This window comes from Rhinatrema bivittatum, chromosome 6 (assembly GCF_901001135.1).
Source record: "Rhinatrema bivittatum chromosome 6, aRhiBiv1.1, whole genome shotgun sequence".
NCBI classification, from domain to species: domain Eukaryota; kingdom Metazoa; phylum Chordata; class Amphibia; order Gymnophiona; family Rhinatrematidae; genus Rhinatrema; species Rhinatrema bivittatum.
This window is the reverse complement of record NC_042620.1, coordinates 182,412,911-182,439,390: the sequence shown is the minus strand read 5'-3', so window position 1 is coordinate 182,439,390 and position 26,480 is coordinate 182,412,911. Positions and strand designations below refer to the sequence as shown.

The 26,480-nt window shown below is 49.8% G+C and overlaps 1 protein-coding gene across 3 annotated transcripts in view; it reads left to right on the top strand.

Moving 5' to 3' along the window:
• The window catches only part of TMEM237 (transmembrane protein 237), a 159,076-nt gene that overhangs the window by 92,407 nt on the left and 40,189 nt on the right, over nt 1-26,480 (top strand). For 2 of the 3 annotated variants that reach the window (XM_029606271.1, XM_029606270.1), the window contains exons 9-11: nt 2,961-3,152; nt 3,480-3,553; nt 18,286-18,379. In XM_029606271.1, the coding sequence (XP_029462131.1) occupies nt 2,961-3,152; nt 3,480-3,553; nt 18,286-18,379 (360 nt within the window). The remainder of the gene's footprint in view (nt 1-2,960; nt 3,153-3,479; nt 3,554-18,285; nt 18,380-26,480) is intronic. The other variant, XM_029606272.1, reaches the window with a different exon arrangement.

Below are 26,480 nucleotides of genomic sequence, written 5' to 3'. Positions count from 1 at the left end.
AGGATCAGGGCAGGCTGCACCACCCAAACCTCCAGTCATTGGCCGTCATGGTCTGGATATTGAAAGGTTAGTGTTACAGTCCTTCAACCTTTCAGACAATGTCTCACAAGTCCTGGTAGCTTCTCATAAGCCTTCCACACAGAAGTCCTACCAATCAAAGTGGAGGAGGTTCTCAGCCTTGTGTGTGGAGCAGGGTCTTGACGCTTTCACTTGTCCCATGCCTCAACTCCTGCATCATCTCTGGCATCTCTCAGACTCAGAGTTGCAGACTATTTCAATCCGAGTCCACATGTGTGCCATCAGCGCCTACCACCGCGGAGTGGGTGACACGCCCGATTTCGGTGCAGCCCTTCACTCAAATTTTTGTCTCCTTTGACAAAAATAGACTTGGGGTTGCGGTGGGCAAGCAGACTCTGTCCAATTGATTGGCGACTGTATCACTTTCTGCTATGAGCAAGTGGGCCTTCCACTCTGAGGCTGAGTAAAAGCGCACTCAGTAAGGACTGTGGCAGCATCGGTGGCCCACTTCCATGCAGTCCCTATTGCTGAGATATGCAAAGCCACGACGTGGAGTTCCCTCTACACTTTCGCAGCCCATTACTGTCTGAACAAGGATGGTCGACAGGACAGTGTCTTCGGCCAGTCAGTCCTCAACTCTCCCTGCCTAGGGCCCAGTCTGTGATTCAGACTGCCTCCTGTTGTTGCGAACAGCACCACTGTTGCTGTGCCTGTTGTATGTTATTGTTGCGATCCTGCCCGCGAGGAGCGCGGGCAGGCCCTTACCTCCACGCGGCCAGTTGGGCCGCTGACGCAGGCCTGCCGCCGTCGCCGGGCCCCTTCCTGGCTGCCTCCAGCCTTGCGCGGCAGGGTCGGGCCACCAGGAGCTCTTCCATGCGGCTGGGTCAGCTGCCACCGCTCCGGTGTTCCCCGACGCTCTGCAGGCTTCCCGGGGTCTTCAGCCAGCAGGGAGGCCGTCCCTGCCGGTGCCTGCAGTCTCCCACAGCTCCCTGCAGCCAGCCTTACCTCTCTATGCCTTCCTGCTTTAGTCTTCACGGCTGGGAGCCACTCTAGCAGCCTGCCACCTCTCCAGCTTCAGGGCAGGGCTGCTCCGCTGCCTGCCTGGCTTCCTTGGATTCTCCACGTGGCCGGGAGGACACCACCAGTTTCCAGCTTGTTTCTCCAGCTTCCTAGGGTGCGGGCGCACGCCTCTCTACTCCTCTTCAAGGGCCAGCCAGGTGTGGCCCCCTGCTGACCCCTCCCTGGGCGTTGTCATTGTCAGCCCTACTAAAGGGCTCAGCTTCCAGTCTGACTTTGCCTTCGCAAGGAGTTGGTCACTCCTGGGATTCTACCATCCTTGCTTCAGGAGTTGTCCGTGTTCCAGCCTTCTGCAAGGTCCAGTGTTTCTTGTTCTCTGTCGGAGCTCCTCGTCCTGTCCTGATGTCTACCTGCTGTTCCAGTCCTGATGTCTTCCTGCTGTTCCAGTCCTGATGTCTATCTGCGGTTCCAGCCCTGATGTTTGTCTGTTCATGTTCCTGCCCTTGGCCTGTCTTCCTATCCGGTACCCGTGTTCCAGTCCAGATGATGCTTATCCTTGCCTTTGGCTGCTGGTGTGCAGCAAACCTTGCCTTGGCTGCCAGGAGTGCAGCAACCTTGCTTTAGGCTGCAAGGAGTGCAGCAACCTGCTTCTTCCCTGTGTCTTCAAGATGTCCTGGTGCCTCGCGGCAAGCCATGTCGTGGTCCGTGACCAGCCCCACGGGCGGGCTGAGTAGGGCGCTTCGTGATGCAAGCCATGCACCTCGTTCCTGAGTCTCAGAAAGCCTTACCTTGTTCCTGAACTTTCTGAAAGCCTGGTATCCTGCGGCAACCCCTGTCGTGGTCCGTGACCAGCCCCACGGGCGGGCTGTGTAGGGTGCTTCATGTTGCCAGTCTCGTACCTCGCCCTTGAGTCTCCTATATGCATCATACCTCGTTCCTGAGTCTACGTCTCTACTTCCAGCCCCTTGTTCCTGAGTCTTCGTCTGCACGTCCAGTACCTTGTTTCTGAGTCCACGTTTACACTTCCAGTACCTCGTTCCTGAGTCTACGTCTGCACTTCCAGTACCTCGTTCCTGAGTCCACGTCTCTACTTCCAGCCCCTTGTTCCTGAGTCTACGTCTGCACTTCCAGTACCTCGTTCCTGAGTCCACGTCTCTGCCTGAGTCTACCTCGTTTCTGAGTCTCGTCTGCATCCATGTTCCAGTCTTCGTTGCCCTGGCCTCCATCCGGCCTGCCACTTCATGCCGTACCCTGCAGCAGGTCCGAAAGGGCTGGGAACGGTCGGAGGACTGTTCACAAGACCAACATAGCGTTGTTGGGTCTTCTGAAGCATGCAGGCCCGGAGGAGGGCCTGTCTCCAGTCACCACTCCCGCCTTGCTTCCGTCCAGCCCATGCACGGGCATGCCTCGCCTCCCGCGGCACCTCTTCAGACTTCTCTGGCGTCGAGCCGCAGCCCAAGGACACACACATCTCCCAGGAGTGGGATCGCTCTCCTAGTGCTCCCCAACAGTTATTGGGTGTCTGTTGGCCCAATGTGTTCCGGGGGCAGCCTGCAGTTTGGTATTGTCCTGGGAGAAAGCAGAGTTGCTTACCTGTAACAGGTGTTCTCCCAGGACAGCAGGATGTTAGTCCTCAACAAGACCCACCTGCCACCCTGCGGAGTTGCTTCATCTGTTTTTTATTATTTTATTTTTGGCTAGTCTTTTATGCTTTGATACGAGACTGAAGGGGGACCCCGTGTGGGCATGCTCAGTGTGCCAGTCAAAATTTCTAGAAACTTTGACAAAAGTATTCTGTGCAAAGCTTCATCTGATGATGACACCCATCTGTGAGGACTAACATCCTGCTGTCCTGGGAGAACAGTTTTGCACAAGTTTACAGTTTTGCACAAGTTCTGTACCTAACAGTTCTCTGTTGCCTCTAGGGTGATTGGTCTCTTTTCTCATGGTTTCCTTGCTGGCTATGCTGTGTGGAACATCATTGTGGTGTATGTGCTGTCTGGAAACCAGCTATCTAACCTCTCAAGTTTTCTTCAATCGTACAAGTCCCTGGCATATCCTGCTCAATGCCTTCTTTACCTGCTGTTGGCTATCAGCACAGTTTCAGCATTTGACAGGTAAGATTGACTTGTAATACTTGTGTTCATGATTTTTGTGCTGGATACTTCAGGTTCAGGCCTAGTGTAAACTTCTGGTCATCTGTGTAATCTTTGCAGTAAACATTGAAAATTCGAATAGGAGAGGGAACCCAGGAAGCCGAACTTCCATCCTTTAGAACTGAGGATCTTGTAATATAGCTGTTGTCGCAGTAGAAAAATACAGTAGATACATTTTAATGGCCTAAAATTCCAAAATGACTAGTAAAAGAAGATTCTATAAGACTCCAGCACTGGACACAAGATGTCTCACTGTTTTATTAAAACCTTTTTTTGTTATATTTGCAGGATTGACTTGGCTAAAGTGTCAGTAGCAGTACGAGGTTTTCTTACACTTGATCCTTCAGCTGTGGCTTCTTTCTGTGAGTGTACTGTAGAGAGAATTGTTTAGTGGATGCAGATGTATTAATTAAGCTGTTTTATTGTTTATCCAATACAAACTTTCAACAAAGCAGAAAACAAAAACTCGGGGAACTGGGTAACACTGACCATTGCTTTTTTTTTGTTTAAATCTATTTTCACTGTACGTACCCGGATCAGTCCAGACAGTGGGTTGAGCCTCCTTTCCAGCAGATGGAGACAGAAAAAAACTTGAAGGGTATCCTGTATCAGGACAGTGCTCTCCCTGTGTCCCTTCAGTATTTCTCTGTCTCCAGCAGATGAAGGTGTCAGAACCTGCGGTTCCCAGTTCCCTGTACGTACCCGGATCAGTCCAGACCATGGGTTGAGCCTCCTGTCCAGCAGATGGAGACAGACCAAAACTGAAAAGGATATCCTATATCGGGACAGAACCTACCCTGCAGCCCTTCAGTATTTATCTGTCTCCAGCAGATGCCAGACAGCTCACCCTGTGGTTCCCTGTTAGCTTGCCCTTTCCCTTCGGGGTTCCTTCTTTGATTCTTTTCTCTGGGGGCAAGCTCAAACAAGTATTGATTTTGTATTAAAAAAAAAAAAAAAGGATTTAAATTGTTTACTGTATTTGACTGTGTCAGGGAGACAGTCCTGTCTCCCTCGCTCTTGGGGTGCCTAGGGGGGCTTCGCCCCTTGACTTGTTGAGCCTAGGCTCCCTTCTCGGTGACCCTCTTACCTGGGGCGATACTGGTGGTGCCAGTCACTCCCCTTAAGTCTTCTGCCTTGCCCCGGAACAACTATACCTCGGGTGAGTTTCAGGGACGCTTTATTCCCTTTAAAAAAAAAAAAAAAAAAATATATATATATATATATATATATATATTAATAAACATCCCTAAAAGGGAGCAAATCTTGCAGAGAGGCAGGAAGGTTGTTTGGCTCTGGTTGCCTATTAGGGAGAGAGCAGGGTTCGATCTCCTGCACTTTTTCTCGGGGACTCCCTGCTCAGCTGTTTTTCTGTTTGCTTCGCAGCTGAGCTGCTTTTTCATGCCACGTTCAAATTTCTGTCTTGCGTGTGGAGAGCTGGCCTCCCAGCTCTCCCGAGACGGGGTGTGCTCCAGATGCCTGCTGGGTGGGGAGGGCCCCTCCTCGGCAACGCAAAAACTTCAGCCTGGGGACATGCTCCCCGACGCATGGCCAGGCCGTTCCCGACCCGACAAACCGCGGTAACAGCGGACATTTTGGGAATCTCTCCCAATGCTAATTCTGCTTCTCAGGGGGCAGAGGAGCAGGATCTGCCCGTTTTACCCCCCTGATTTGAGCCCGGTTCGCTCTCAGGGGATGCCCCGGACCCCCCCCTCGTCCCCTTCCCCCCCCCCCCCCCCCCCGGGAAAATCAGTTTGGGCCCGGTTTTCTTCTGATTTTGTGCTCCTGCTGCATAAATCATACTTGGCTAGCCTACAAGAGGAGGAGGACCCCCCCCACAGGTCCCCCCGCCTCCAAAGATTCCTCGGATGCCCACTCCGCTACCCGTCGTGGTTCTAGATTCACAGGACCCCGTCCAAGTGCGGGTGGTCCCGGGGGCCCCCCTCCCTGTGGATCCTCCACAACCTTCCGCCGACCCCCTTCAGGATCTGGATGAGGACTTTATGGCGCAAGCCCCCCCGCTCGAGGGTGACGATCCCTGCATGCGCCGCCTTTTTCAGCGGGAGGAGCTGGAGCCCCTCATCCCTTTCATTCTGCAGGAATTGAGGATTGATGCTCCTCTGGAGGATACGGTGACGGCTGCAATGCCACCTAACGCGGACCCAGTCCTGGTGGGACTTAGGGCGCTCCCGTGTACGTTTCCCTTCCATCCTATGCATAAGTTGTTTCTCCTACGGGAATGGGAAGCTCCAGAGACGGGTCTCCGAGTCGGGAGAGCTATGGATAAGCTCTACCCACTTCCCGAAGATTGCCTGGACATGCTGAAGATTCCCAAGGTGGATTCTTCTGTCTCTGTGGTCACCAAGCATACCACGATTCCAGTGGTAGGCGCTACGGCTTTGAAGGATGTTCGAGACCGCAAGCTCAATTTTTTTCTCAAAAGCATTTTTTAGGTCTTAGCTTTAGGGGTCCGGGCGACAATCTGCAGCAGTCTCATGCAGCGGGCGAGCCTTAGGTGGGTCCAACAATTACTCGGCACCCAGGACCTCCCACCTGCAGAGGCAGAGCAGGCAGAATGTTTGGAGGGCGGCATTGCTTATGGCGCAGATGCCCTGTATGACTTGCTCCACGTACAGGCCAAGGCAATGGTTTCCACTGTTTCGGCCAGACGCCTCCTCTGGCTGCGCAACTGGTCTGCGGATTCCTCGTCTAAGGCTCAGCTGGGGACGCTCACCTTTAAGGGTAAGTTGCTTTTCGGAGAGGACCTGGAACAGCTTATTAAATCTTTGGGCGAAAATAAAGTCCATAACCTGCCGGAGGACCGTCCTAAACAGTCTAAGGCTTTCTTCCCAACGCGTACCCGCTTCCGGGGACAGCGTTGGTACAACAACCTGGTGCGTGGTTCCTTCCCAAGGGGTGGTACCTCCAGGTCCCAGTCCTGGTCTTATTCCTTTTGGGGCCGTCGTGCCTTCTGAGATGGTAGTCAGCAACACCCGGCCACCAAATCCGCTCCACAATGAGATCCGGTCGATCCATTCTTCCGCACAAAACTTAGGCGGGTGTCTTTCTCTGTTTTGCGAGGAATGGGCCAAAATCACATCCGATCAATGGGTCCTTGAGGAGATAGAAAAAGGTTACGCATTAGAATTTGCCCGGGACCTGCCAGATCTTCATCTTGTCTCTCCTTGCGTTCAACTCAAGAGACATGCGGTCTGCCAAACCTTAGCCAGGCTCCAGGAGCTCGGGGCGATAATTCCGGTACCGGGGCAGGAACAAGGCACCGGCCAGTATTCCATTTACTTTGTCGTGCCCAAAAAGGACAACGCCTTCCATCCAATCCTGGACCTCAAGCGAGTCAACCGAGCCCTCAGGGTACCCCATTTCTGAATGGAGACCCTGAGGGCGGTGATAGCGGCGGTCCGTCCAGGAGAATTCCTAGCCTCTCTCGACTTAACAGAGGCTTACCTTCACATCCCGATTCGACCAGAGCATCAGAAGTATCTACGATTCCACATTCTAGATCAGCACTTCCAGTTCCGGGCACTTCCCTTCGGCCTTGCCACCACTCCCCGCACCTTTACCAAGATCATGGTGGTAGTGGCGGCTGCTCTCTGCCGAGAAGGAATCCTAGTCCACCCTTATCTGGACGACTGACTCGTGCAGACCAAGTCATCCGCTCTTTGCGGTCAAGCAGTCGACCGGGTTCATGCTCTCCTCACTTCGCTCGGCTGGATAATCAACTTTTCCAAAAGCATTCTCCAGCCCTCCCAGGTTCTGGAATTCCTGGGAGCTCACTTCGATACCCGGGTAGGAAAAGTATTTCTTCCGGCCAATCGGACTCACCGATCAAGTGCGCAGCTTTATTTCCCTGCCCCTGCCCACGGCATGGGATTACCTGCAGGTGCTGGGGACCATGGCCTCCACTATCGATCTGGTCCCCTGGGCTTTTGCGCATATGCGTCCATTAAAGAAAGCGTTATTATCCCGCTGGCACCCAGTGTCTGAACAGTTTCAGGTGGTCCTACCTCTCTCCGACTCTACCATTGCAGACATACAGTGGTGGCTGTCGCTGGCGCATCTCCTGAAGGGGGTGCCCTTTCTGACTCCCTCGTGGGTCATAGTCATGACGGACGCCAGTCTCTCCAGGTGGGGGGGCAGTCTGTCAATCTCAAACGACTCAAGGACACTAGTCCCCAGTCCAGTCCCGTTGGCATATCAATCGTCTGGAAGCCCGTGTGGTGCACCTGGCTCTCAAGGTCTTTCTTCCACTAATCCGCCGCAAAGTGGTACGTGTTCTCTCGGACAAATCCACCACGGTGGCCTACATCAATCGTCAGGGGGGTACCCGAAGTCGCCTGGTGGTGCTGGAAGCCAGAAAGCTTTTCGCCTGGGTGGAGAGGCACTTGGATCGTCTAGCGGCCTCCCACATAGCGAGCAAGGAGAAATTTCAAGCTGACTTCCTCAGCTGACAGCGTCTCGATCCCGGCAAGTGGGAGTTGTCCGACAAGGCAATGGATCTTATTGTTCACAAGTGGGGTCCTCCTGACCTGGATCTGATGGCAACGTTAGCCAATGCCAAGGCTCCCAGATTCTTCAGCCGCTGGAGGGAGCATTGCGCAGAGGGAGTGGATGCGCTTGCCTTCCCTTGTCCGCCCAACATTCTCCTCTATGTGTTTCCACTTGGCTCCTCGTCGGAAAAATTCTCAGGAGAATAGAGCTGCACTGGGGACCGGTAGTTCTCGTGGCCTCGCAAGCCGTGGTTTGCGGATCTGGTAAATCTGGTGATGGACGGTCCCCTTCGCCTCTGCCATCTTTCCCGGCTACTTCGGCAGGGTCTCGTATTTTTCGACCAGGCGGATCACTTTTGTCTAGCGGTCTGGCTTTTGAACGGCACCGTTTAAGGCGAAAGGAAGAGGTTATCTCTACTCTCCTTTGGGCTCATAAGCAGTCTACTTCCCTGGCTTATGTCCGCGTCTGGAAAGTTTTTGAGACTGCCTGCGTGGAATTGGGTGTCTCGGCTCATTCGCCGTCGGTCTCTATGGTTCTCACTTTCCTTCAGCGGGGCCTCTCCAATGGCCTTTCCGTCGGCTCGTTGCGCATTCAGGTCTTTGCTCTCGGTTCCCTACTGGGCACCATTGAGGGGCCATGCGGTGGCCTCCCACCCAGATGTCGTTCGTTTTCTTAGGGGCGCTAAGCCGTCCGTCCGGGCCACTCGTCCTTCGTGGAACCTCAATTTGGTTCTTCAGGTTCTCTATGTGGCTCCTTTCAAACCTCTTCATTGGGCTACTCTCAAGGACTTGACGCTTAAGACTGTTTTTCTGGTTGCCATTTGCTCTGCTAGCAGGGTATCTGAGCTTCAAGCTCTGTCTTGCAGAGACCCTTTTCTGCGTTTTTCAGATTCAGGCGTCTCGCTCAAAACCGTACCTTCTTTCTTGCCAAAGGTAGTTTTCTCCTTTCACGTCAATCAGTAAGTGGAACTCCCCGCGTTTTCTTCTGATGATATACCTGGGCCTGGAGGCAGTAATCTTCGTCGTCTGGATGCTAAACGCATCCTACTACGTTACCTCCAGGTTACCAATGATTTTCGGGTCTCGGATCATCTTTTTGTTCTGTGGAGTGGCCCAAGGAAGGGCGACCAAGCTTCTTAGACTACGATCGCTTGGTGGTTAAAGGAGGCGAGTTCTTCAGCATATATCTGTAAGGGCCGGGCGGTCCCCGAGGGCTTGAAGCCCATTCTTTGCGTTTGCAAGCTACTTCTTGGGCACAGAGCCAAGCGGTCTCTCCTCAGGAAATATGCAGGGTGGCTACGTGGAAATCTCTGCATACCTTTGCTCGTCATTACCGCCTTGATGTTCAGGCGCCAGTGTTTGGTTACTTCGGTCGGCAGGTACTTTGAGCGGGACTGTCTCGGTCCCACCCTTTGTAGGGAAGCTTTGGTACATCCCATAGTCTGGACTGATCCGGGTACATACAGGGAAAGGAAAATTAGTTCTTACCTGTTAATTTTCGTTCCTGTAGTATCACGGATCAGTCCAGACGCCCTCCATGATTCGGTCCGCTCTAACTATTCACTGTTCTTTTCCTTCTTATAGGAATATTTTTGTGTCTCTGCATGGCTCTCTTGGATTCTCATCACAGGCACCGGAAGCATCTTTCACGATGATCTGGGGTAGTCATGCAAGAGCGCTTAGTCACACAGTTCATTCAATTGTTCTATTGTTTAATTGTTTTAACAACATTAATAGTTAAGCTGTTACTTGCTTGATCTTATACCTTTACTGCTTTGACAATGGTTATACTGAAGGGCTGCAGGTTAGGCCCTGTCTTGATATAGGATACCCTTTTCAGTTTTGGTCTATCTCCATCTGCTGGACAGGAGGCTCAACCCATGGTCTGATCTGATCCGTGGTACTACAGGAACGAAAACAGGTAAGAACTAATTTTCCTTTTTTTAGCTAATTTCATTCTTTGAGGAAGGTCTTCCTTTCCTCGTTCTATATTTCTTCAGGATCAAGCAAGTATTTGACAAATAACATTTCAAGCAGTTAAAAAAAAAAGTTTAATTATCAGGAGAAACAGAAGCCTGTCTCCTTGCTCTTATCTGGTCCTAGGGGGGATTTTCCCCTTGATTTCTTCAGCCTAGGACTCTTTCCCGGTGACCCATTGCCTAGTTCCAGGGTGATACTGGTGGTCCAGTCCCTCCCCCGTTGAGAGCCCTGAGATGTCACATGCCTCGGTTCTATTGCTGACCCTGAATCAATTAAGCCGGATACTTCACTGGGAATACATATCCAGCGCAACACACTGCTTCAGCGGCAGGGGGAATAAAGAAAAGAGGAATTATATTCAGACAACTAACAAGGACTGAATGGCACAGGCTGCGTAAAACAAATAAGCGTGGGAGTAACTTGCTTATCGCAGCAGTTGCTACTCCTGACCAATTGAGCTGGATGCTTCGCTTGGATGCAGCTCCAGCGCTGCTCTCTACATCGATGGCGGGGGTGGAGGGAAACTGGAACCAGGGAGTTGATGGGGGCCAAGAGTAACAGATAAGTATGAGGAAAAAAAAAGTGTGAAAGCTTGCTGGGCAGACTGGATGGGCCGTTTGGTCTTCTGCCCTCATTTCTATGTTTCTATGTTTCAATTTTCCTCTGTATCTTTAAAAAAAAAAAAGGAAAAAGATACAAATGACTAAATATAGCAGAGAAGCTAGCAGCCTTTGGGGGAAGGAGCGGAGTGCAGGGCTATTTTCTTCTTCTCCCGCTCACAGCCAGGCACAGCAGGGGTTTGCAGTTTTCAGCAGCAGTTCCTCTATTCACCCCCCCCCTTCCGTTGTTATGCCACGATCTTCCTTCTGTATGGCTTGCGGGGAGCCTGCTTCACGGCTCTCCCGCGAAGGTGTTTGTTTTCATTGTTTGCCTGGCAGGGACGGGCCCTCTTCACCGTCGGCGAAGTCAGCAACCTGAGTTCATGCCGGCAAATGCGCTGCCAGGCCTGCTCCATCCCTGCAAACCACGGGAACGGCAGCCATTTTGTCCCCAGATCTCGCGGCTGATTCCTTGCCTGAAGAGGGAAGGGATTCTGTTTTTTCAGCAGTCTCCTCCAGATTTAAGCCCCGTAGATCTTTCTGATTCGGTCCCTGACCCCCACCACAATGTCCCCCCTCCCCCAATGCCAGGCAAAACCCCTCAGCATTTTTCCACAGATTTTGTGCTCATACTACATAAAGCTTATTTATTTATTTTATTTATTTAACTTCTTTTACTATACCGATACTCAAGACCAGGTCTTATCGTACCGGTTTACAATAGAACAAGGGGAAACCAATTAACATCTAGGTAGAAATGAAAAGTTACATTAGAACAGGGAGGGTAAAACATGGAAGATGGAAGATAGGGCAGAATTAAACTATAACAATAAGGAGTGATAAATATAATCAACAAAAAACAATAAATTAGTAATACATAAACAGAGATTTTTTTTGCTGTAAGCTAGCTTATATCGCTAGCTTACAGCAGCAGGATGATCCCTCCCTGGACCCCCCACCTGCAAAGATTCCTAGGGTGTCTACAGAACAGGGGCCCAAACTTCCTGATTCTCAGAGGACAAATTGGGTCAGGACCATTCCGGGAGTCCTGTATCCTCCAGATCCTTCTAACCTTGCACCCCAGCTTCCAGACCCCGACCCAGATGCAGATACTTTAAATCAGAATCCACCGGTTGAGGGAGATGACCCGCGGGCTTTACACTTGTACTAGCGGGAGGAGCTGGAACCGTTCATTCCCTTTGTCCTAGCCGAACTAGGAATAGATGCCCCTCTGGAGGAAACTGCAAGTATCCCAGCTTCCAGTAATGAGAACCCTGTCCTGGCTGGACTGAGAGCCCCCCCACATACGTTTCCATTTCATCCTATGCTAATGCAGTTACTACTCCGAGAATGGGAATCTCCCGAATCTGGCCTACGGGTAGGCAGAGCAATGGACAAGCTCTATCCCCTCCCAGACCAATGCCTGGAGATGCTGAAGGTCCCTAAAGTGGACGCTTCAGTTTCCGCAGTCACCAAGAGAACCACCATTCCGGTGGTGGGAGCAACGGCTTTAAAGGATCTTCAGGATCGTAAGTTGGAAATGCATCTCAAAAGAATTTTTGAAGTTTTGGCGCTAGGTGTTTGAGCGACAGTCTGTAGCAGTCTCATGCAGCGGGCAAGCCTTAGGTGGGTTCAACAACTACTCACCACCCAGGACCTCTCGTCTGCAGAGGCAGAACAGGCGGAGCGTCTGGAAGCCGCGGTTGCGTATGGTGCTAATGCCCTCTACGATTTCCTCAGAGTGCTGGCCAGATCCTTGGTATCAGCTGTCTCGGCCCAGCGCCTCCTCTAGCTGCGAAATTGGGCAGCGGACTCCTCTTCTAAATCGCAGTTGGGCACTCTCCCTTTCAAAGGTAAGTTTCTCTTCGGGGAGGACCTGGAATAGCTTATCAAATCTTTAGGGGACAACAAGATTCATAAGCTTCCTGAGGATCGCCTTAAACCATCCAGATCCTTTTTTCCTTCGCGCTCTCATTTCAGGGGGCAGAGCAGGTACACCAGGCCATGGGGGACTCCACAAAGAGATCTCAATCGTGGTCTCATTCTTTTCGTGGATGCCGACCATTCTGGGATGGAAACCTTCAATGAGATGCGGCCGGCCCATTCCTCCGTTCCCAACTTAGGAGGCCGGCTCTCCTTTTATCACGAGGAATGGGTCAAAATTATTTCGGATCGGTGAGTCCTCAAAGTAATAGAATGATGCTACGCTTTAGAATTTGCTCGGCCTCTTCCAGATCATTACCTAATCTCTCCTTACGGACCCCCTTGGAAGCAGCATGTGGTGCGCCAAACCCTCAACATGCTGCAGCAGCTCGGAGCCATCGTCCCTGTCCCCCCTGAGGAGCAGGAGTTAGTCCAGTATTCCATTTACTTCGTGGTTCCCAAAAAGGATGGCTCTTTTCACCCAATTCTGGACCTCAAGAGAGTCAACAAAGCGCTCAAGGTCCCCCATTTTTGGATGGAGACCCTGTGGGCGGTCATAGCGGCGGTTCGCACTGGCAAATTCCTAGCTTCTCTGGATTTGACGGAGGCTTATCTCCATATCCCGATCTGCCTGGAACATCAGAAGTACCTATGCTTCAACATCCTGGGGCATCATTACCAGTTTCGGGCGCTTCCATTTGGCCTCGCCACCGCCCCCCGCACATTTACCAAGGTAATGATGCTGGTGGCGGCCGCTGGGAGGGGGTACTGGTCCATCCTTATCTGGATGACTGGCTCATACAGGCGAAATCCGAGAATCTCTGCACAGTGGCAGTCAACAAAGTCTTGTCACTTCTCAGCTCCCTCGGTTGGATAGTCAATTTCTCCAAGAGCAGCCTCAAGCCTTCTCAAGTCCTGGAATTCTTAGGGGCACGCTTCGACACATGAGCGGGCAAGGTCTTCCTTCTCGAGGGCCCGGGCGCTCAAGCTCATGGCTCAAGTTCGACATCTGTTATCTCTCTCCGTGCCCACAGTCTGGGACTACCTGCAAGTCCTGGGCTCTATGGCTTCAACTATAGATTTGGTTCATTCTCGTGCACCAGAATGGCCCCGAAGACCATGGTTCGCGGATTTAGTAAACCTCGCGACAGAGGGTCCTCTCCACCTCAGTCACCTCCCAAACCTTCTATGGCAAGGTCCAGTATTTTTCGATCAGGTGGATCGCTTTTATCTAGTGGCCTGGCTTTTGAGAGGCGGAGACTGAGAAATAAAGGTTATAGGGAGGAGGTTATTTCCACTCTGTTGCACGCACGTAAGACTTCTACCTCTCTCGCTTACATTCGGGTTTGGAGAGTGTTTGAGACTGTGTGTGCGGACTCAGGAATCCCGGCGTGCAGGGCCCCAGTTTCCCATGTCCTCTCTTTTCTACAGAATGGCCTCTCCAAGGGTTTGTCTTTCAATTCTCTTCGGATGCAAGTCTCGGTTCTTAGTTCCCTTTTAGGGCGGGTCGATAGTTACGCTATGGCGGCTCACCCAGATGTCATTCGGTTCCTCAAGAGGGCAAAGCATTTGAACCGCCTGTCCGGGCTACATGTCCGTCATGGAGTCTCAATATGGTATCTGGGTCCTCTGCGAGGCGCCTTTCAAACCCCTCAAAGGGGCCATGCTCAAAGACTTGACTCTTACGACAGTTTTCCTAGTCTCTATTTGTTCAGCCAGGAGAGTGTCCGAGCTTCAAGCCTTGTCTTGCAGGGAGCCATTTCTTCGTTTTTCTGATTCAGGTGTTTCACTCAAGACTGTACCATCCTTTTTACCGAAGGTCGTTTCCTCCTTTCATTTAAATCAGTCAGTAGAACTATCTGCCTTTTCTCCAGAGGACACTGAGACCACACAAGGCAGAGACCTAAGGCGCCTTGATGTGAAATGAGTCCTGCTGCGATACTTAGAAGTCACAAATGAGTTCCGGGTCTCAGATCATCTTTTTGTCTTATGGAGCGGACCCAATAGGAGGAATAAGGCATCAAAGGCTACCATCGCTCGCTGGCGAAAGGAGGCGATTGCTTCGGCTTATATTTGACGGGGCCGGCCGATCCCGGAGGATTTAAAAGCCCATTCACTCTGGTTGCAGGCTGCTTCTTGGACAGAAAGTCAGTTGGTCTCCCCACAAGAGATATGCAGAGCAGCTACTTGGAAATCTCTTCATACTTTTGCTCGTCATTATTGCCTCGATGTGCAGGCGCCAGTTTTTGGTTCCTTTGGCAGACAGGTGCTTTGAGTGGGACTATCTGGGTCCCACCCTACTTAGGGAAGCTTTAGTACATCCCACTGTCTGGACTGATCCGGGTACATACAGGAAAATTGGTTCTTACCTGCTAATTTTCGTTCCTGTAGTACCACGGATCAGTCCAGTCGCCCGCCCTTAGTGGAGGAAATCTGACTTTTTCTTTTCAACAGCTGCTCGAAGTCCTCTCATTCACAGATATGCCGACTTACAAGGCACCGGAAGTATCTATTGCATATATAAGAGCGATTACTTTGCATTTCTTCAAATATTCCAGTTACAATTTGGATGTTAAATATTTTTGCTTGCTTGATCCTATTTCTAGTTGAGGTTACATTTTTCTGCTTTGATAACTTTTATACTGAAGGGATGCAGGGGGAGCACTGTCCAGATACAGGATACCCTTCAAGTTTTTCTCTGTCTCCATCTGCTGGAAAGGAGGCTCAACCCACAGTCTGGACTGATCCGTGGTACTACAGGAATGAAAATTAGCAAGTAAGAACCAATTTTCCTTTATTGATTATCCAAATTAAATATAGAAATGCTTAAGAAAAGGCTACCATAATCAAAAAGAAATCCTTTGAAAGAAAAAAAAGGAAAAACTGCACTAACTGCAGATGCACAGAGCAGAGGAGGGTAGATGCCACAATTTATTTATTTATTTAAATTCTTTTAATATACCAATGCTCAAGACCAGGTCTTATCGTACCGGTTTACAATAAACTAGGGGGAACCAGTTAACAATGAAAGCAAAAATCTCCAACTCAATACAGAACATCAAATAAAAAGCAGCAGTACCTCACAAGCACATACCTATATTTAATTACATTCTCAATCAAAGTACCAGCCATTGTGTGTTTGAAGTTCCAAACCTTTGGTGGCCAGGAAGCAAGGGGACCAAGAGCATGCAGGCTTTTTTGCTGACTTCTAGTCAAGTCATCTTTAACCATGTTTTTTTAAAGCTGAACTGCTTGAAAAGACAGACAGACCCACTTGTTCTTCCTTGTACTTGTGGCATATTTAAATTTTTCTGTGAATAGGCAGTATTGTCTCTGGTTTTAAAAACAACTAGTAAAATTAGAAATGCTCCTCCCTGCTCACTCAGTCACTTGCCAAAAGGGCTCAGCTTGCAGTTGGAAGCCCTTGAAGAAGCAGTTGGTGGGTCATGTTCTGACAAGTGGCTGAAAAGGAACAGGAAGTGTTGTGGCTGACAGTCCAGTGTTTTATCGGAGCACATCTGATTCATTAACTAGAATGTCATCTTTAATGTTGGTGGTCATTTTTTAATAACAAACCAGAAAAAATGTATTTCCTGTTCATACCCCAGATCAGTCCAGACAAGTGGGTTTTGCATCCCTACTAGCAGATGGATGCAGAGAATAAAAACTTTTCAGGCACTGCTACATAACCAAAAGTGCCACCTGCAGTCCCTCGGTACTTTTCTGTCTTAAGCAGATGGTAGAGCTGCAAACTTGCAGTCTGAAGTTAAGAAAAAAAAAAAAAGAAAGATGAAGAAGAATCAAGAAAGAAGAGATTGAGCTCCCTAAGGTGCTAGGTTCTTTCGTAGGCCATTCCTTAGATAGAGCTGGGCGAGAGGAGGGATTGGATACCCCTGGCAGTCTGGACCTGAAGGTACCAGGGGATTGAAAAACCAGGGTTCCTGGTTCCCTCAGTTGCTCTGAGACCCTTTCATCCATTCCTGGCCATGGCATTCAGGAAAGTATACCTTCATTCTGCCTTTGGGGCCGATGCAATTCAGTGTGCTCAGCTGAGCACACTGTTTAACCCGCTGTCAGAGGTGGGTTAAATAGGTGCTAATCCATCCCGTAATGCAATAGAGGGATTAGTGCCTATTTAACGCGTGTCCGACGCAGAGTGAATGAGTTAGCGCTCATCCAATGCAAAAAAACAAATGTGCGTTAATAACTGAGCGCACCGATTCACCGTGAACAGCCCTGTTTTTTTCGGCGAAACTGATCCTCAGCTCACACCCGACTCGCATCGGGCTTGAAAGCGACGTTTTGAAAACTTTTTCATTGCTAATTTAGAGTACCCTTCTGGAGCCTCAGAAGAAGTTGCCTCCTCCTCTCTCGGCGAACAGTGCCCCCCCCCCCCTTTTCTATACTTTTTTAAAAGTTAAAAAAAGAAAAAAAAACCCTCTGCCGGCTGCTTTGAAGACCGACGCTGATATGCTCGGCATCTGTTTTCATAACCGGCCGGCTGCAGTAATGAAAACCCACACTGATAAACTCGGCGTCAGTTTTCATAACCAGCTGACTGCAGTTATGAAAACCGATGCAGAGTTTATCGGCATCGGTGTTCATAACCGGCAGACCACTGGTAACCGCGAGGTCGCATTAGCTAGCACGACCCCCTAATTTGCGTATTGCATGGTACCCCCCTTGCGGACGCCAAGCTGGCGCTGAAAAGTCAGCGCCCGCTTTCCACGAATAATATTGCATTAGCCCCTTTTACTTTTAAAGTTACTGCCTCCTTAAAAAAAAAAAAAGGCAGTCGAGTAGGGCACAGAGGAGAGAGCGTGTGTGCGTTCATGTCCTGGCAGCTCTACAGGAACAAGGGGTGAGTCAGGGAGCCCATGGTCATGCCCCTGGGGTCCGGGAGGGCTCGGTGAGGCACTTGGATGTCTGATCGACGCACATGTGTGAAGGGCACGAAAGTGTGACATAAGCCACAGCAAACATCCTGTCAGGCCTGCGGGAAAGGCGTTCGTGCCTTAATGCAACCGCACTCTACCCTGGGTCTTGGAGGGCTTGGCGAGGTGCTGGGATGACCGGTTGGCAATCGTGTGAGGAGCGTGTGGAAGCGTAATTATGGCCCGCAGACTGCGGCAAGCATCCTGTCGAGCCTGCGGGAGAGGCATTCGTGCTTAAATACAGCCGCATTCTGCCCCGTGTCTGGGAGGGCTCGGGGAGGCGATGTGATGGCTGAATGGCTTGCATGTGTGGAGTGTGCAAACGTATGAGGCTGGCTGGGGACTGCGGCAAACATCCTGACGGGGCTGTGGGAAAGGTGCTCATGCTTTAATGCAGCCACACCCTGCCCTGATTGCATCTCCGATCTTCGGGTGCCAACAGGGAGGCCTTGAGGGACACAAAGTTAGTGGCGGCCATGTTGTCTCCATGTGGTAGGACACAGAATGGTTCGGGGGAGGCCAGAGGTTCCCTGCCTTTACTGTACCTGTTGGGTCAGAGTACTTCTGAAACCTGGGTTAGTGTGGGGAAAGTCTGCTGAGGAGATGGCAGCTGGTTGTCACTAGTGAGTCTGAGGTCTTCTCCGCAGACTTTGCCCTGCTCCTGCATAAGGCTTTGTTGGCCAGGTGGGGAGCAGGAGGAAAGCAGTCACAGGTTCCCAAGGCTAAGCGCAAGGACGTGGGTGGAGCCCATACGAAGGTCGGGTGGGCTTCTTCGCCGTCTTAAGGCCTGGGGAGGCGCCTTCAGGCGATGTTGACGGGACCTTCTCGGATTCTGATGCTCCTCAGGGGGTTCCTGGGGAGCCCCCTGGGGACCATGTGAGGAATGGTGTTCCAGATGCGGACAGGACCTGGGTCATATCCAGAAGAAACCCCAGTAGAGGAAAGTCATGACCCTAGAGGAGTCTTTGGGACAATATATCATTGTTTTATAAATAAGATAGATTATTGGAGACTTTGAAATCTGAATGGTTAAAAAAAACAAACCCAGAAATGTTATTGATTAGCACTGCTGTTCACTCTGTACTGCAGCATTTACAGACAGTCTCTGAATGCAAGTGTCCAAGACTTAAGTGATTTCTCTCTATTTCTCTAGTGTACTTTGCTGCACTTGTCCTTTCACTGAGCCAGCAGATGACAAGTGACAGAATAAACCTCTACACGACTCAATCAGAGAATGCCAGCCTCTGGTGAGTAATTATTTGTTTAGTGCTTTTATTTAAAATTAGCCGTTAAGCCCGTAACAACGGGCTACATTACAATGTTTTTTTTCGGTCCATTTCCTTCCCCCTCATTCTCCCCCCTCCCCCTCATTCTCCCCTCCCCCTCTATTCTCCCTCCCACCTCCCCTCAGTCACTCCCTCCTCCCCTCAGTCACTCCCTCCCCTCTCCCCGCTTCCCTCAGTCATTCCCTCCTCAGTCACTCCCTCCTCTCTCCCCCCTCCCCTCAGTCACTCCCCCCTCCTCTCAGTCACTTCCCCTCTCTCAGCTCATTCACAACCCCTTCGGATGGCACAAACGGAAGATCTCCAGGGGAGGTCCCTCCCTCCCTCGCGCGTGCCGCCGCTACCGCTCCTCGCCGCTACTGCTCTTCCCAACGCCATTTTTGTTACAGGCAAGCTCTGACCGACGTGCTCGCCCACGCTTGCGCAGTAGAGCTGCTCCCTACTGCGCATTTGCGGCACTTCGGTCAAGCTTCATTTATCTAGTAGATGCTGTATGTTTTATAACAAGGGGTGCTTATTTTAGAAAATGGGAGAGACTTTTTCTGAGGCTGTTTAAACTGATTGTATGGGAGAGGTTTGGCACATCCCTTCATACATCTTGCACTGGGATTTAGCTATGACATAATGGAATTAGCATCCTTAAGTCTTGCAAAAGTGCCATAGGTTCTTCGTTGACAAGCAGGATTGAACTGGCCATGACACGTGGGTGACATCATCCCTCAGCACTGAACTAGACCCATCTCTCCTAGCTCATAGAGCTTTTGCTCTACTGAGCATGTGTGGGAGTTTGCATGCAGGTGCAACCTGGTAAACCACACAGACTTTTTTCATCCAAGCTTTTGCAGGGATGTGTACCTGCACAGACATGCATTGAGAGCTTTCTCACATCGCTTTCAGGGAAACAGAATTCTAATCCGAACCAACAAGTGGCAATGTTCTACATAAACAAGCAAGAGGGCACAGAGTCATGGACCCTTTGCCAGGAATCCTTGAAAATTTAGGAGTGGGCTTGCAATTACAAAGTCTTCCTACAAACAATCTAACTTCCTGGGATCTCCAATACATTGAAGGATCACCTCAGTAGAAAGTTTTATCCTTATGAGTGGTCTGTAGATCATACAGTGGCAGACAGATTTTTTGATCTCTGGGATTAACCGCTGACCAATTTGTTCACATCAGAGGATAGCAGGAAAGTGGAAAGATTTGGTTCCTTTATTCAAAGCAAGTTCAGGTCCGATCAGGACGCTTTTCCGTTCAAATGAGATGTAGATCTACTATACTCTTTTCTGCCACTTCTATTGGTAGCCAGAATAGTGCAGAAAATGCTCAAAGATCAGGTGCTTTTGATCCTCATTGCTCCAGCATGGCCCAGTTAAGGGTGATTCTCATAACTTATCCGGCTGTCAATCAGCCCTCTGATAGCTCTGGAATCTAACTGATTTTGTTAACGCAGGAGAAGCGTCATTTGTGTCATCCCCTCTCAACTTGACGACCTGGATGTTGAGCTTTCATCACTGTCATTACCCAAGGAAGTCGAGGATATTGTAATCTTTGCCAGGAAGCCTTCAACCTGAAGAGATTACAATTTTAAATGGAAAACATTTTCCTCTTGGCGTCAAGCAAGCTCTCTTGATCTGTATGCCTGCGAACCATGGGAGTTGCTGCAGTACTTAGTCTCCTTCTCTTCCTTGGGTCTCAGCATATCATCAGTCAAAGTGCATCTCAGTGCCATTGCGGCTTACCATGTTCCAATGAATGGCAAACCAATATCCATACATCCTTTAGTGTCGAAGTTCATGAAAGGCTATGGCTCATGAGATCTCCGGTTGCTAAACCTCTGGCGCCTCAGACATTGTATTGTCACAACTCACAAAGCCACCTTATTAACCATTAGTGTTAACTTGCTTGAAGTTCTTCACCTGGAAAGAGTAGTTTTAGTTTCCATTATATCTGCTAGAAGAGACAGTGAGCTTCAGGCATTCATTTATTATTCCCGTATGTGCAGTTTTTCCACAAAAGAGTGATGCAGTGCCCTCACCCCAAGTTTCTGACAAAAGTAGTTTCAGCTTTTCATCTCACTCAAGCCATTGTGCTGCCCATGTTCTTTCCAAGACCTCATATACATAAAGGGGAGAAGGCCCTATATTCATTGGTTTTTCAACTTTTCATCTCTTATGATCCTAATAAATAGTGTGTAGCCGTTGCCAAGTGCACTTTGTCAAACTAGCTAGCAGGCTGTATCATACATTGCTATGATCTGGCTGGCCTTCAGATCACATACTCTGTCAAGGCTCATCAAGTAAAAGCCATGACTACCCTCAGTGGCTCATCTATGAACTGTGCCTATGAAAGACATTTGCAAAGCTCAAGGATCAGCATTATGCCTGGCTTTGTTTATCATCTATCTGCTGTCCCTGTGTAAGATCTTGACACAATTGGATGTCTCCTTCAAAATCTTTGCAGATAACATCCAGCTTTATTTCCTGGTGGTTACCTCTTTGGAGACAGTCTTAGAAAAGCTTCCAGGATGCCTTTTACAGATTAAAAGTTGGTTAGCTAGGAACAAAATGGTATTCAATGTCACTAAAACAGAGATTCTGTTTCTGTCCCATAAGGCAGTGGTTCATGATCTTCCCTGTTTTGTTTCTGAGGGTTTTTCTATCCCTATTAAAACAAAGGTCAGAGATTTAGGAGTAATGGTTGATACAACTCTTTCATTCTGGCCCCATGTTCAGGCTTTAGTTCAGACATAATTTTTAAAGCTTAGGTTGTTACAGTCCATAAAACCCTTTTTGCAAATGGACAATTTCTACACAGTTACACAAGTACTAGTGCTGTCATCCCTAGATTATTGCAATTCTCTGTTCTTGGGTCTACCATAATCAACTATAAAGACATTACAACTGCTCCAAAATTCAGCAGCCTGTTTAATCTTGGGTTGCTCGCCTCAAGAAAATATCACTCTAGTATTGAGTAAGTTACATTGGTTGCCGATAAGTTTAAAGTCTTGGTCCTGGTTTTTAAAACTTGACATGGTCAGGCACCTCAGTATTGTTATAGGCTGATATCATCCATCCCGTAATTTACGTTCTGAAGAGAGAAACTTATTGGAAGTACCATCCAATCCACAGATTAAGCTAAAATCTATGAGAGTTCGTATGTTTGGGGTGACAGGACCATGCCTTTAGAATGAACTTTACAATTTTTTTCCTTATGAGATTAAGGAAACTGCTCAAGATGCACTTTTTACCCTGGCTTTTGGAACTGGTCAGTTCAGCACTGCTGAGATGATTGGTATGGGTTATGATTTGGGACGAATTTAGTTTGGTAAATCCATACAAGCATTATAGTCTATCATTAGTGCTGTTCAAGTTTTGTCAGACAATTCGGCAACAGTGGGCTCAGTGGCTGTTTGCTTGAGCAGAAACATACTTGGCAGCGTCCCATGTAACCAGGGTGGACAATGTGCAGTGGACTGTCTTAGCCGCCAGAAGTTGGTCCTGGGAAAATGTGAATTATTGCCAGAAGCAATGGAGCTAATTCAGGCCAGGTGGAGAGTTTCTCGGTGGGATCTCATGGTGTCAAGGAAGAATACCAAGGCGAGCAGTTGAGAGAGCAGCTCGGAAGGCATCAAAGTGTTGGTTCTTCTGTGGTCGGTAAGAGTTCGCAGTCAGCGGTCCTCTGAAGTTAAGTCATTGTCAAGGGCTGATCCAACAGGGTCCAATCTTTTCAGATTGGACGGATAGATTTTTCTCTCGTAGCCTGACCTTTGATAGAAGGTGGTTGCGATTGAAAGGGTACTCAGAAGCAGTTATTAGTGCCTTACTTTGGGCCAGATGACCATTCACTTCCTGGGCTTATGTCAGGGTGTGGAAGACGTTTCAGATCTGGTGTGTTGAAGAAGGGCTTGACCCAATGTGGGTGTCAGTCCTCAAAATTGGGCCTTTCTGCAGAAAGGGCTTGTGAAGGGGGTGGCATATAACTCTCTTCGTATTCAGATGGCAGTCTTAGGCTGTTTTTGTCAAGGTAAAGAGGATGGAGTTTCTTTGACGATCCATCCGGATGTGGTTTTCTGACGAGCACTAAGTGTTTACGACCACCTTTTAGTTGGGTGTACCCCTCTTGAACCCTCTATTTGTTGCTTAAGGCTCTTTGTAGTTCAACTTTTGAACCATTTCACCTTTTAAGCCTTATGGGGGATGTCCCTGAAGGATCTTTCTGTATCTATTCGGCCAGGCCAATTTTGGAACTTTAGGCCTTGTCAGGTAGGGACTTCTTTCTTCAAATTTCAGTGAATGGGATTTCGTGGCAGACAGTTTCATCATTTTTGCCGAAGGTCGTTTTTTGTCATTCTGAGTCAGCTAATTAAACTTACTGCATTCCAGCATCTAAATGCAGCAGACCCAAAGAGTTACATTTGTTAGATGTCTGTCCATGTTTACTTCGGCGTCTGAAGGTTACCAATGGATTTCAAAGGTTTGATCACCTTTTTGTGCTGTTCAATGGAGCAAGGAAGGGGTGCAAGGCTTTGAAAGTTATGATTGCGTGGTGGCTGAAAGAGGCCCTAATTTCAGACTATATCTGAAAGGGAAGGGCGCCTCATGAAGAGGCCAGAATGTAGTCAGCTTTCTGGGTGGAGTGTCAGTTGGTTTCTCCGCAGGAGATTTGCTGTGCGGCAACTTGGTCGTCACGTCACATTTTGACCAGACATTACCGAATAGATTATTCGGGTGTCTAATGAGGTGCTGTTTGGGGAGCGTGTGTTGCAAATTGGTCTTTCAGGTTCCTGCCCGGTTTAGGGAAGCTTGGGTACATTCCACTTGTCTGGACTGATCTGGGGTATGAACAGGAAAGAAAAAGTGGTTCTTATCTGCTAACTTTCATTCCTTGAATACCACAGATCAGCCCAGAGCTGCACCATATTGAAAGACCGATATCTTGGCTTTCCCTGTACCTACCGGATCAGTCCAGACTCCTGGGTTTATTCATCCGTGCCAGCAGGTGGAGACAGAGAAAGTAAAACTGACACTGCTTTATATATCCTGATGCCACCTGCAGTTCCTCAGTATTTCTCTGTCACCAGCAGTGGTGACTGATGCTTAAACCTGCAGTTTGGTCCAGTATTTTTGTCTTTTTTGGGTTTTGTTTTTTGGAAATGGTTCTGAGCCTTCCTCCCAGGGGTCGGGGTTTCCTCGTGAGGAACCCCTACCCTGTTTGGTTGAGTTGGACGGGCTGGGGCTCGGTGGCCCTTTTGTACGCCCGCTTCCCAGGTAACCGTGAGGTGCACATCTGGTGGTCCAGATCCCTCCCTTTCACGTGTTGGCTCCTTAATTTGTCTTTTTTTTCCTCACTTTCCTCTCCTAGTTTAATTTACTTGCTGAATTGAGCTGGACAGCTCTTTTCAGTGCTGGGAGAAGGAACTTGTAGTGAGGCTGCTGTTAGAGCAGTAAAGTTTAAAAAAAAAAAAAGAAACGGCAGCCGAGTAGGAACAGGTAGGGGTCGGCTCTCCCCCCCCCCCCCGCCCCCCCCCAATGCGTGGTTTTCGACAGGGTTGTTTTCAGTTTTGGTAATTTTTTTTCAACTTTTTTTTATTTCCTCTTTCCCGGGCCGCAGCGACACGATGGTGAAGGGGGTGGCTTGTTGCATGTGTGGAGCGACTCCTGCGAGGCTAAATTACCATGGTTTGTGTGCTGCCTGCGTTTCAGGAGGAGAGGGTCCCTCGGAGCTCCCGATGCCTGCCAAGCGGAGGAGAGTAGTTTTGCCTCCTTCCCCTGCAGCTCTGAGCGGTTTAGTCCATGCTCAGCTGCCCGACGCGAGAACCGCGGGAATGTCGGACATTTTGGGGTCTCCGGCGGTCAGGCCCGCATTTTCGGGCTCTGATGGGGATCCACCCAAATTCTTTTCCTGGTGCTTCCAGGTCCTAGTGAGGGACAGGGGAGATTGGCAGGACCCCGGGGGGGCTCCTTTCCGGACAGTGGGCAGGCCCCAGCTCCTTTTTCACCAGTCTTTGTGATTCTTATGCACAAGGCCTTTTTGGCACAATATGAGGGGTTTGTGCCCGGCGGGGGTACTCAGCTCCCTCCTCCTTTGCTCCAGGAGCCTGCTTTATCTCCGGACGGATCATGCCCTGACTCTAGCTTGGGTCAGGACAGGCAGGGGTCAGCGCAGATAGGTACTGCGCCCACTAGGGTACTACGCTTGCCCGCTGCAGCGCTGCAGGACAAAACCTCCAGCCTGGGGGCTTCGCTCGCTGATACTCATCTGGCAGACCCGGACGTGACAGATGCCAGCCTGGGGGAGATGACCCAAAGATCCTACAGTTATTCCGCAGGGAGGAACTGGCACCACTGATTCCCCGAGTTCTGGAGGAGCTGGGTCTCCAGCCTCCGCCTGCGGACCCACGTAAGGACGGTGCAGACTCTGTTTTGGAGGGCACGAGGCGTCCCACTGCTGGGTTTCCATATCATGATTCCGTTCAAACTTTGGTGGCTCAGGAGTGGAGTAATCCGGACGCGGGCCTGAAGGTCGGTAGGGCTATAGCCAAGCTGTATGACTTGCCGGAACAGACCCTGGAGTTATTTGCCCTTCCTTAGGTGGATGCCGCGGTATCCACCGTCAGGAAGAAAACGACCATTCCGTTTAAAGGAGCAGCAGCTCTGAAGGATGTTCAGGATCGCAAACTGGAAATTCATCTCAAAAGGATTTTTGAGGTTTCTGCTTTGAGTCTCCACACGGCTATTTGTTCCAGTCTCATGCAGCGGGCGTGCTTACGCTGGGTTTGGCGTTCCCAGGAGGATCCAACGCTTGGGGGTTTGCAAGTGGCTCAGGCAGACCGGCTGGAAGCAGCTATTGCTTTTGTAGCAGATGCATTGTATGATGTGGTTCGGACATCTTCCCATATTATGGGGGCTTCAGTGAAAGCAAGGCACCTGCTTTGGCTTCGTAACTGGTCTGTTGACATTTCATCTAAGACCCAGCTGGCATCTTTGCCATTTAAGGGTCGTCTCCTATTTGGCGAGGAGTTGGATCAGATCGTGAAGCAATTAGCAGACACTAAGGTGCCTCGCTTACCGGAAGACAAGCCTCGAAGCAGCCGCAGTTTTCCCTCTCGGCCGCATTTTTGGGACACTCGAAGATTTTGATAACCACGCCCCGCAGCGATGTCGCAGAGATCTTTTTTGCCGCGAGGCCAGTCCTGGGTTCAGGTAACCATGAGGTGCACATCTGGTGGTCCAGATCCCTCCCTTTCACGTGTTGGCTCCTTAATTTGTCTTTTTTTCCTCACTTTCCTCTCCTAGTTTAATTTTCTAGGGGGTCATCGGCCCTTCAGAGCCCCCGGCAATACCGGTTCCTCTGGCCCCAAATCAGCACAATGAAAGGTGGCCGGCCCACTCCGCTGTTCCTTTTATAGGAGGTTGGCTGGCATGGTTTCATGAGGAGTGGGCCAAGATCACCCAGAATAAGTGGGTACTCAGTGTAATAAGAGACGGTTACGCCTTAGAATTTGCTCGACCTGTACGCGACCTGTTCCTAGTCTCCCCCTGCGGCTCACTGCAGAAGCGCAGGGCGGTGCGGGAGACTTTACACAGGTTGCAGCTTTTGGGGGCAATGATTCCGGTGCTTCCGGATGAGCTTCGAACGGGGTGATATTCGATTTACTTTGTGGTTCCAAAGAAGGAAGGAGCCTTTCGCCCTATTCTAGATTTGAAGCAAGTGAACGCGGCATTGAAGGTTCCCCGTTTTTGGATGGAAACGTTACGCTCAGTAATAGCAGCAGTACACACTCAGGAATTCCTGGTTTCGTTGGATCCGACGGAGGCGTATCTTCACATTCCCATTGCCCGGCACCATCAACACTACCTGAGGTTTATGGTTTTGGGGCAGCACTTCCAGTTTCAGGCAGTCCCGTTTGGATTGGCCATGGCACCTCGTATCTTTACCAAGGTTATAGTGGTCGTGGCGGCAGTGTTACGACGGCAGGGTGTCCTCGTCCATCCCTATCTGGACAATTGGCTCATTCGGGCGAAGTCTGAGGCCAGTTGCCATACAGAAGTGCAAGCGGTAC